At 32.6% G+C, this 12,654-nt stretch overlaps 1 protein-coding gene across 1 annotated transcript; it reads right to left on the reverse strand.

The window, feature by feature from the left end:
- Positions 1-5,122: 5,122 nt before the first annotated feature.
- Positions 5,123-12,364, reverse strand: LOC127731850 (COX assembly mitochondrial protein homolog). Its single transcript, XM_052240721.1, has 4 exons — positions 12,204-12,364; positions 10,033-10,137; positions 8,443-8,533; positions 5,123-6,291 (listed from the first exon to the last, which is right to left on the reverse strand). Exons 1-4 carry the CDS (start codon positions 12,310-12,312, stop codon positions 6,099-6,101), a joined length of 498 nt encoding a protein of 165 aa, XP_052096681.1. The 5' UTR covers positions 12,313-12,364; the 3' UTR covers positions 5,123-6,098.
- Positions 12,365-12,654: the final 290 nt, after the last annotated feature.

Consider the following 12,654-nt stretch of genomic DNA (forward strand, 5'->3'; position numbering starts at 1 on the left):
GTCCATCGGTCAGTCCGGCAAATCAGTTTTCCACACTTTTTTTCTTCGTTCTTGAAGATTTGATTTAATATTTGGTATATAGTTTTATCATGACAAGTTATAGATCAAGTTCGAATTTTTTTCCAGTCTGATGATTTAGGTAGCAATAAACAGTAAGGAAAAAATATTAAAATTTTCCCTCATAAATTTTACCATCCCCTTTTCATTACCTTCTTGCAATATTAAGATTACTGTTTGTGTCATATATGTGCATATGTATGTAATCAGAATCTTCCATAGATTTCATATCCAGTATATAAAATGGTAATATATAATTTCTTTTTGGTGTATCCATGGCAACAATCTGCATTTTTTTGTTATAAAATATAGCAAAAAGGGGGGAAAAGATGTCACATATTTCCCCAAAATTTGGCCAAAAGTAGAATTTCAATCACTTCAAGTAATACCTTTTCTGAAACTGTTTACAAATATCTTTCAATAAATCCAATGAAAATCATATGTCTTTCGTCTCATTTTTTTGTAAAATTGCGTCAAAAACTTCGTGACGAAAAAAAAGTGTTTGTAAACATTACATTAATTTCTGGACCGATGACCGGTCTAGCTATGAAAATACGGAGAGTCAAACAGAAAATAGCCCATAAAACATGGAAAAAATAATCTTGAAGTTCTTATAAACCACCTTTGAAGGCTAAATTAGTACTCAGCTGTCCAAAAATGAATTTTATTACACAATAACTTTCATATTTGAAAAATCCACCAGGGCCAAAATGCGAAACCAAACTCCTAACTGTGTATTGCTACCCTAATAGTAAATATTTTTTTCAAATTCTCCCTTTTAACTAATTTTCTGTGTTCTGCTAGCTAAAACGAGTAAAATGGCCTTTTATTTTGAAAATTGGTTGAGTAATGAATATTTTATGAAGGTTAGCAGTTGACACTGCAAAGCGACAAAAACTGATTTAAAGAAAGGTGCCAAGTCAAAAGTGTAAAATCTTGTTTCTACCTCAATTTTTGGCAAAATCTTAAAAACTATACCTCTTTTGTCAGTTTTTTAATGTTGAAAATCTTTATAAGACCTCTGATGATGCAAAATTGTACAAAATTTAACAATTTCAAGCATGAAAATGTTAATCTTTATGTTTAATGTATACATGTACCAAAGACGTGATTAAAAAACTTGGTAATGGGGAATCAATTTCTTACAGCTGAATCAACTATACATTTAATATATGTCAAAATGTAACATGAAATCTTGATAAAAACAATAATTTGATATATTCGCAAGAAAAAATACAAAACATTCAATACTTAGGCTACTACATACTGCGCAATCCTTCAAAAGCAAGGGTTAAAACAAGGAATTATTTGAATTCTGGAAAATTGATGAGAAATATATGATGAAAACTAACCCAACTAAATAGGGTTAGCCATGCGTGTATGGCTAAGGTGGGTTAGTTAGTTCATACTGAAATGATAGTGAAAGTAAAATTAACCTTAGCCATGCACGCATGGCTAACCCTATCTAGTTGGGTTAGTTTTCATCATACATTTCTAATCAATTTTCCAGAATTCAAAATTATTCCAGAATCAAATAAATCCTTGTTTTAAGCAAATAAAGTACAATTATAAACCTTGTGTCAAAATGTCTAATTTTGGTTGCTAAGGACTGTAAACAATAAAATTGACATGTATTGTCATTCTTAAACACTTAATCCCCTCAGAAGTTGATTTAGAATCTAAATATCAATAGATTTGTTGTATGAAAAGTCTTAAATTATACAATTCTGAGCTTGGTAAGTATGCCATTAGGTAGCAATAAACAGTTAGGAAAAAATATTAAAATTTTCCCTCATAAATTTTACCATCCCCTTTTCATTACCTTCTTGCAATATTAAGCTTACTGTTTGTGTCATATATTTGCATATGTATGTAATCAGAATCTTCCATAGATTTCATATCCAGTATATAAAATGGTAATATATAATTTCTTTTTGGTGTATCCATGGCAACAATCTGCATTTTTTTGTTATAAAATATAGTAAAAAGGGGGGAAAAGATGTCACATATTTCCCCAAAATTTGGCCAAAAGTAGAATTTCAATCACTTCAAGTAATACCTTTTCTGAAACTGTTTACAAATATCTTTCAATAAATCCAATGAAAATCATATGTCTTTCGTCTCATTTTTTTGTAAAATTGCGTCAAAAACTTCATGTCGAAAAAAAAGTGTTTGTAAACATTACATTAATTTCTGGACCGATGACCGGTCTAGCTATGAAAATACGGAGAGTCAAACAGAAAATAGCCCATAAAACATGGAAAAAAATAATCTTGAAGTTCTTATAAACCACCTTTGAAGGCTAAATTAGTACTCAGCTGTCCAAAAATGAAATTTTATTACACAATAACTTTCATATTTGAAAAATCCATCGGGGCCAAAATGCGAAACCAAACTCCTAACTGTGTATTGCTACAGTCCAGAGTTATCATGGTCTATTTCTAATGTTAGAGTACTACATTTTGTATGTAAAACCATATTTCTGTACAAAGGGAGATAACTCATTTTTTAAAAGACATTATTTGGTAAATTGTTTGAAGTGTTTGTTATTTTGTATAAACTAATTTTCTGAATGCTATATATATAAAAAAAAATTATGAAGTGAAATCCTTTCATCAGATTATAATCTATTTTTATCAAGGTATTTCATTACATTACATTGTGTATAGATAAAAGTTGTTGACATTTTATAGATAAGTTACAAATCTATATTAGTTTGTGACGAATGAAAGAAAAAATATTTGGAACTATTAATTATGTTTGATTATAATTTGAAAATAGATATACATTGTATAATTTAAGAGAACTATTAATCATATCTAATGTAAGAGTGTTTTCCACGCTTTTTTTCATCATGCTTGAAGATATTGATTGATAATTGGTATATAGTTTTATCATGACAAGTTACAGATCAAGTTCAAATTTTTGTTTCGGTCTGATAATTTTATGCAGAGTTATGGTCCTTGGACTTGTTAAATTCACTCATATATTCAGTTTTCCACACTGTTTTTAGTCATGCTTGAAGATATTGACTTGATATTTTCTTTTTGTTTACACCATGACAAGTTATAGAACAAGTTAGCATTTTGTTCCAGTATAATGAATTTTTACCCGGTATGGGACTATGTATTGCCATGCAATACTCTCAGAATGCTTGTTAAATGTGTCTTTTAGACACAACCGTTTCAAATTTTACTTAAACGTCACAGTTCTCTAAATCCAGTGTTTGTGGCATTTTATTCAATACATCATCCTCATCTAGTTATATTTTAGCTCAATAAGGGGTCTGAAAAAATAGGTAAAAAACATCCATGTCTAAACACGTCTAAAATAATTGACTGATTAGTGTTTGCTAAATATATGTATCTAGTGGCAAATAATTCATCTAGAAGGATTCTTATAATGTGCAATAAAATGCTCCGCTGGGCGCAGCTTGATACGACCGCAGAGGTCAAACCCTGAACAGTTGGGGCAAGTATGGACACAACATTCAAGCTTGATACAGCACTAAATTTGGATTGTGATTAAATATTTGACACAGCATAGGTTTCTGACACAGAATGAATGTGGTCTAAGAACTTAAAAAATTTTAATTTACCTATTCAAACCATATCATTATTATTTGCTTTTATATATAAATCAGAAATAACCAATTTAAAATGGAAAATTTTAAAGAAAAAAAAGGAAACCCCCCCCCCCCCCCCAATTTTTTGAACCCCCTTATGATTCATCACCCCAAACTCAATTTCAGCCTTCCCTTTGTGGTATGGTACCTTGCAGTACAATTTTAGACAGATCCATACTCTTGAACACAAGTTGTTGTCTGGAAACTAGAAAAATGCTTGTTTTTTTACCCCTTTTTGGCCCCAAATTCCTAATCGTTTAGGGCAATTACCCCCAACCTCAAACCTAGCTTTCCCTTTGTGATATGGAACCTTGTAGTACAATTTCATAAAGATCCATACACTTACAAGTTATTGTCCTGAAACTAGAAAAATGCTTGTTTTTTTGCCCCTTTTTGGCCCCTAATTCCTAAAATTTTGAGGCAATTACCCCCAAAATCAATCCCAGCCTTTCCTTTGTGGTATGGTACCTTGCAGTACAATTTCAGAAAGATCCATACACTTGAACACAAGTTATTGTCTGGAAACTAGAAAAATGCTTATTTTTGGCCCCTTTTTGGTCCCTTATTCCTAAACGTTTTGGGCAATTACCCCCAAACTCAATTTCAGCTTTCCCTTTGTGATATGGAACCATGTAGTATAATTTCATAAAGATCCATACACTTACACACAAGTAATTGTCATGAAACTAGAAAAATGCTTGTTTTTTGGCCCCTAATTCCTAAAATTTGGAGGCAATTACCCCCAAAATCAATGGAACCTTGTGGTACAATGTCAGAGAGATCCATACACTAGCACACAAGTTATGTCTTAAAAGTTACAAAAATGCTTATTTTTGGCCCCTAATTCCTTAACTGTTGGTACCATAACAAAATCAATCCCAACCTTCCTTTTGTAGTATTGAAACTTATGGTAAAATTTCATAGAGATCCATTCACTTAAACTAAAGTTAGAGTGCGAAAACCAATGTGTCTTCGGACTACGACGCCAACGTCATACCGATATACGACCGCAAAATTTTTTTGCGGTCGTATAAAAACTCTTCATCAGGTATGATGAAATTTAACCTACATGTAACTGCCTCGGTGGTGTCATGCTCTGCTTGATGACTTGGAGTGTGGGAGGTCGTGGTGTTGAACCCTGGCAGGGTCAAACCAAACGATTTTGAAAATTGGTATTTCCTGCTTCTACACTAAGTATGCAGTATTTATGTATAAGAGCAAAGACTGGTCAGTTTGGAGTCGGAATAATTTGTCCGGATAGGGTTATATGTCTTCCTGCGGACTGTTTCCTTGTGAACTAGCACTATCAAAATCTTGATAAGCTTGTTTGTCTAGTACAAAGCAGGGTTTATATCATGTTCTTATCCTGAATATGGATTTAATTTGCCGCTGGAAATTAGACAACCATTCATCAATCATCTGACAACAGGAACAAAAAAGTTGTTTTCTTAATTTATTAATCAACAATCAATTTTATATATACAGTCATTAAATACAAAGAAATGAGCTGCGTCGGATAGATATCGACCTTATGTAAATGAATATCAATACATCTGTAGGCTTATTTCGGGTTGGAAAAAATCTCTATGCAAAGTCTTTAACTGTTTGAAATTGAGAAGAAAAAAGAACCCTACAAAACAGACCATAATTCATCAATTATTTCGTATTTGAATGTTTTAAAATCAATCAAAGTCTTAAACATGTACCTGTATACGGAAACTTGCATAAGGTCGATTTCTATCCGACGCAGCTCAAATTATAACATCCTTATCATGATTATGACAGCAAAACATTTATAATTCAAGGTACACCAAATATCCAGTATAAAAGAAATTTTAACACTTACCAATATTATGAACGCAAAACATATATAATTCAGCGTACACCAAATATCAAGTTTATCTAACAATAAACATACAAATATTTTAAAGAGAGCTGCACTCTGTAAATTAATTTCCATGTCTTTTCCCCTGTTAACATTACAGTGACAACTTATTAAAAGTACAAAATCAACCTCTCATCCATCACTGTCAGGTTCAATTTCATTCTGGTATACACACACCCATATTTATAAAATGATATTTAGGACACCATAGTTTAAAGGATATTCTAGAAAACTCAAGTTAGAGAACAGAAACGAAAAATTCAGCAATTTTTCCATTTGTAAAGGGGCATAACTCTAGAATGGTTTAAGAGGGATGAAATGCACTTATGCTCACACCAACCATCCATACCAATACATAAGAAATCTATTTTTTTCTTAAGACTCATTAGAAAACTTCATCACACACACATTTTCATCCACAACACATTCCTTCCCCATCCACAACAACTGTATAACTCTTTCTAGAATAGCCGTTACTATCGTAACCATGACAACTCATTGATAGCCCTGACTATTGTAACCATGACAACGCTATGAAGTATGATTGGAATGTTCTTGTTCAAGTCTCTCAGCTTCTTTTAATTCTTCCATTATTCTATGGACTCTTTTCTCTCTTTCAGCCATCTGTACTCTTCTTTTCTTTGGTATACCAGTTCGCCTAAATTCTGTTCTTTCATCTAAAAACTGTTGCTTACCACTCTCTATGAATTCTGGATCATTAAATCTGTAATAGGTAATCATTATTCATGTTATTTATAGTAAAGAGGGGCCTGATGGGGGGGGGGGGGGGGGGGGGGGGGTCTCATCACGATTCATGAGTTGATTTTTTTTGTCAATCACGATTCACAGCAAATAAATTTCCATGATCACGGATCACAAAAATATAAAAAAAAAAAAATCTGTAGAAAAAACGGATCACGATAGCGAAAATGCGCCGTTCACGAAGAACGAAAATAACCCATCAGGCCCCTCAGTAAATGAAAATAACACCCTATAAAAAATATTAGTCGAAAGATCTTTTTTGGATTTTCATTTACCAGGAATGCCAACCCATTCGAAAGCAATTGATGTATAAATACATGACCTATAATTGTTAACTTTTTATACATTGTGACTTGGATGGAGAGTTGTCTCATTGGCACTCAAACCACATCTTCTTATTTATTTTAATACATGAGAATAAATAAAATAGGTACAAGTGTATGAATAAATGGATATCTTCGGGAGGTGTTGCCTTACAACATAGGAACTCAGGCGGAAATAAAAATTGTTTCTGTTTTCTGCCGTCTGACTGACCCTATGTTTTTATGACCGACCCTAAAACAATTTTTTGCCTTGCTAACAAAAATAGTAAAGCTGAAGTGTTTTGTGCTGTTAAAGTAGACAGCAAATCATATTTCTGCTGACTTATCAAGTCAAATTTATAATAAAATTGACCCAAATCGAGTGAAAAAGGTTGCCAAATCATAGGAAATTGTAAAAGTTTCATTGGGCATGCGCTTATTACTGTATGTGTAAATAATTCATACATACGATAATGAGTGCATGCCTGTTGGCATAGTAATGTAAATCAGCAGCAAACTTAAGAGAAATAATGTATTTTTCCCTGTTATGTCAACAAGAAAAAATAAAGATCAGACTCAAATTGCACAAAGGGTTTCTTATACAATAAAGAATGGTTTATACTGAATATTTAGATATATAAAAATATGAAACAATAGGCTTTAAAGAATCTGTGTAGCTCACCTGCATCTTCAACATTGGCCACTATTTAGTAAAAATCATCATTTAACAGGAATTACTCTATTAAGAGTTAGCTGACAATTTCAGTCATGTTGATGTATGAGTAGATCTTATCCTGCTGATCATTTTACCTTTCAAGTTTCTATTCATCTATCACAGTTTTCAAGATAAGAGACAAAAAATGCAAAAAAATGGTAAAAATTATCATTATAGGGCAATAACTCCAATTAGGAGTTCACTAAAGATTTCGGCCATAATGGCTTATTTATAGATCTTGACTTGCTGATCATGTTTGCTATCTAAAGTTTCTATCTATTTACTATGGTTATCAAAATATTAATAGGCAAAAATGAAAAAAAATGGAAAAATCTGTTTTTCAAGGACAATAATTTCTGTAGAAGTCGTCTGACAGTTTTGATGTCAATAGACGTTATGTAAATCTAATCAATTTCTAAAAATTTTCCCTGTGTCAGATTTTCTTTATCTATAGCAGTTTTCAAGATACATTTGTAATAGACAAAAATTGCAATTCCCCCTTGTATATTATTTCAGCCAAGTCCGCCATCTTTGTCGGCAGGTGTGGTCATTGGACACATTTTTTAAACCACATACCCCATTGATGATTGTGGCCAAGTTTTATTAAATTGGCCCAAGGAGATGATCTTTGTTAAAGTTGACTGATGACAACAGACGATGAACACCGAGTGATGGTAAAACTCAAATTGGCCCTTTGGGCCAGGTGAGCTACAAATGTGATAAAATCTCAAAACAGCTCAGATAATAGAAGGTGCACAAGCAAAATAGGTTTTCAATCTTTCTAGGAAGTTCAAAAGATCTTGGTGGGAAACAAGAATTGTACCTTCTTTTGAAATTTGGGTGAAGAAATGATAAAGTTACAAAGTCTGGAAAGATGGTGGAAAAAAAATCTCAAACAGCTCCATAATAGCAGGTGCACAACTAGTACATCAATGTAAATGTATGTGCAACTATTCTATGAAGTTGAAGGAATTTTGGTTGTTAACTGTAGTACAATTAGAAGCTGATAACATTTAATTGGTACGGTCTACCATGATTTGTAAATTTTGCTGACAAGTCCAGAAATATGACAATTCCACATCAAAATCATACTCACGCTTTATATAAACACTTCTTAAAAACGAGAGCCTCCTTCTGGCACCTGAATGGCATCATAAGTTGTTCTCTTCTGCCACAATCTGAGACAACTGAAATTACCACAATCAAATAATAACCTTTTCGGGTAGGAACAGGGTAAAACAGTCTAGTGTCAGGGTACCATAATGCAATAAATTGCTTCGCCGAACGCAGCTGGATACAACCGCAGAGGTCCTACCTTCAACAGCTGGGGCAAAAATGAACACAATATTCGCGCTTGATACAGGTCTGAATTTGGATTGTAATTAAATATTTGACGCATAATAACTGTAGTTAAAGAACTTGGAATTGGTTATATGATTTGAATTTATATTCAATTTTTTGCTTTTGTGCAATACACTATGCTGTTGCGAATTGACTCCCCCCCCCCCTTTTTTTTTAAAAAAAAGAAAATTTGAAGGATTTTCTTTTAGATTTCTGAAATCTTCAGGAGAAAAAATTGTCCCCCCCACTACCAATTTTTTTTACCCCCCCCCCCAATTTTTTTTTAAACCTACCCCCCCCCCCCCCCCCCCCCCACCCCCCTCTTTTATCCAAAAAAAATTCTTTCCCTCAGTCATGGTCATAATTTCAATTCAAATTTCCAATGGAGTTTGCAACCATAATAACCCATTTAAATACATCATAAGTCTTAAAATAGAAAATGACATACATAATCATAGCTAAAATTAATTTACCTTAATCAGCATTTTTAAAATGATTAAAATAGTAACTTCTAAAAATGAATTGACAGCTAATCACCTCAAGACAATACAAAAATTCTTTATACATAATTTAAAAGCAGTGTAAGGGAGGTAATTCAAAGTTGTGTTTGAATTACCTCCCTTACACTGTAATTTGTACTTAAGTAATTGTCCATTAACCAGGACACCTTTGTTTATCTCACTCTTTTGCCCCTATTTCCTAAACGGTTTGAGCCATAACCCCCAAAAGCCAATCAAAACCATCCCTTTGTGGTATGGAAACTTGTGGTATAATTTCAGAAAGATCCATACACTGTTCCACAAGTTATTGTCATGAAACTAGAAAAATGCTTATTTGGGCCCCTTTTTGGCCCCTAGTTCCTAAACTGTTGGGACCATAACCCCCAAAATCAATCTCAACCTTCCTTTTGTGGTTATAAACCTTATGTTTAAATTTCATAGATTTCTATTAACTAGTACTAAAGTTATTGTCAAGAAACCAAATGTCTTCGGACGACGACGTGATACCAATATATGACTGCAAAATTTTTTGCGGTCGTATAAAAATGATGGTTTTTACTCTAAATACTTCATTTGGAACAGTTATAGGAGTTTCAATATATAAAGAATAACCATATATTGTCTCGAAAATATAAATTTTATTTGTACTCTTCTCAAAACAGGATAGAAATGCTCGGCACAGCCTGGATTTCTACTTGTTTCTAAGCCTTATACAAATAAAATTTATATTTCAAGACAATGTATGATTATTCTATACTTATTCATGTTCAACACAAGGTTTGAATGTATGATGTTACTGATGTATATCAATTAAGTTTTCTGAAATGTTTTTCAATAATAATTACTTTCATGTTCTTCATAACACCTTTCTTTGTTGACTCTTGCTCTTAATATGTCAGGTATGCATACATCTAGTTCTACATCCCTTAAAGTTTGGTCATCTGGATCACCTAAAATGGGAAAAATAATATACAGCAACTAATTCTACATCCCTTAGAGTTTGGTCATCTGGTTCACCTAAAATGGGGAAAATAATATACAGCAACTAATTCTACATCCCTTAGAGTTTGGTCATCTGGATCACCTAAAATGGGGAAAATAATATTCTGCAACTATTTCTACATCCATTAAAGATTTGCATTTTAAGCAGCCAATAATGCAACATTTAGAGTGTCATATATGCTCAAACATAAAACATAGATTAATTTTTGATACAAAATAAATATATTTGAGTAGTTTAACTTGTAGTTTCTCTTAAGAAGTGCTCCTAGGAGCCTGAATCATTCACTCAAAGGCAATGATATCCCCTAAAGATATTGACCACCATATTGTTTTTAAAATCCAAAACTATTTTCTGGAAAAAACAAGTTATTTTCAAATAATATTATGTAACTTGTCTAGTGAGCAAGTGAAATCAAGGGCACACATTAACGGACTGTCAGGCAATTGAGCTGTAGGACTGACAGACTATTGGACTACTGGACTGGCGGATTATAGCTTACCTCCAAAAAGGAGCATACAATTTCTCCCAATTTTGTATCCTTTACCAAAGGAATGATGACAAAACAAAAATGCAAAATCAATTAACCTTCAGGAACTCAACAAGTAGCACCTGTAGTTGTTTAATAGAATGAAGGACAGAAAATCACAGGACAAAATGTCATAGACAAAAGTCACAGACAAAAATTCACAAGACAAAAAGTCACAATTCAGTTTTGAGATTATTTTTCTTTGAATAGGAAAACATTTATTTTTAAAATCATTTCTTTAATTTCTTGAACTATCATATATAATTTATAAAGCAACCTTTGTACATGTTTGTAAACACAATTTATTCTATGAAAAAATGATCAAATAATTTTTAAGAAAACAATTTGTCAAAGTGGATTGGTATTTAAATGGCTTCGTGGTGCCAAGAAAAATATCCTTTGCGTGGTTAAAATTTGACAAATCTTCATTTATCAAGGCTAATGAACAATTTCCTTAACTGCAAACTGAATATATGTAATGAAAAGAAACTGTTTCAAGAACTTTCTCTTATATATTCTAACAATTCTAAACAAATTATTTGTATGTTCCAACAATTATAAACAAAATTATTTGTATACTCCAACAATTATAAACAAATAATTTGTATATTCCAACAATGAGGGGGGGTTGGAGGGGTCCTGGTCCTGAAATCCCGGGCTTAATAACATGAAATCCTGAGGTCCCGAATTTAAAGAAATTTAAATCCTGACATCCCGAAATTCGAAAAAAGAATTCCCGGATCCCGAAATCCCGAGCTTAAAAACACCCGATCCCGGAGTCCCGATAAAAGTCTGACCCCCCTCCCCCCAACAACAACAACAACAATTATAAATAAATTATTTATGACTTTTTGTCCTATCAAATTTGTGACTTTCTGTCCTCTTACCGTTTAATATTGGTTTTCAAGATAATAGACAAGAAATGTTAAAAATCATCATTAGAATGAAATTACTGCTATACATTTTGATGCTGTTTTTATTGTGTTTGTTTGATATGTATGTATATATGTTTATTGTGTTAATACATGTTGGTCACAAACTGTAAAGTTTATAAGACAATAAAATATTTGATTTGATTTATAAAAAAACGTCAGGCAACTTTAATGGATTTAAAGCTAGGGTATATCTTGACATTATGACTGAGCACCTTAGCCCTCATAAGATTTTAGCTGTCTTTCAATTTATGGTCAACAATATACAAGACAATTGGAAGATTACTTGCAAAGAGGTTATTCAACATATAAATTATCATCGAACAATTATGCAACAATCATACACCTTATCGCTATTTGTCCGCCATTACTGGACATCACACAAGTTCCCGTAAAATTTTGACGTCATAATAGAAAATATCTGACGCCACAATGGAAAAGTGATTGTTGTATGACGTCAAAAGTTCGAGCGGGACTGATTCTCGGGTCAAGCGGGATTAGCGATAAGGTGTATTGTTAGACTTGTAGAAGTTGTAGAAATGTTGAACTACATACCCAAACCATAAGGTCCTCCTATCATGGTTTTGGGAAGGAAAGAATAGGTAACAGGACGTTGACTTTTCTCGGTATTAGCCGCTGGTAAATTTGCAATCACGTTCCCCATGACCTCCAAGTTTTCTCAAAATTTTAGCATGTTTACAAATATCGCTTATATCATTACAAACATAAAAATGAAAACATGTCAACTGCTTAATCCAAATTTATGAGTATATAAGCACTATACATCGCAATCGCGAAATATTTTGAAATAGATGTAAACGATAAAATCGTTGAAGTTACACAAACCGTTTAATTTTATGTGTTTTATAATGTTGTAAGGGATGCGACCGATTGCGTTCGTTTAACCACCTTTAATAACCTGTGTTTAGAATACACCTTATCGCTAATCCCGCTTGACCCGAGAATCAGTCCCGCTCGAACTTTTGACGTCATACAACAATCACTT

The sequence above is a fragment of the Mytilus californianus genome, unplaced genomic scaffold (genome assembly GCF_021869535.1).
Source record: "Mytilus californianus isolate M0D057914Y unplaced genomic scaffold, xbMytCali1.0.p SCAF_21, whole genome shotgun sequence".
NCBI classification, from domain to species: Eukaryota; Metazoa; Mollusca; class Bivalvia; order Mytilida; family Mytilidae; genus Mytilus; species Mytilus californianus.

Coding starts and splice junctions, on each gene's coding strand:
- LOC127731850 (XM_052240721.1), bottom strand. CDS start 12,312: ATGGGGAACGTGATTGCAAATTTACCAGCGGCTAATACCGAGAAAAGT. Junction 10,138..12,203: donor AGGAGGACCTTATGGTTTGG/GTATGTAGTTCA, acceptor TTCCCATTTTAG/GTGATCCAGATGACCAAACT. Junction 8,534..10,032: donor GTGTTATGAAGAACATGAAA/GTAATTATTATT, acceptor TGGTAATTTCAG/TTGTCTCAGATTGTGGCAGA.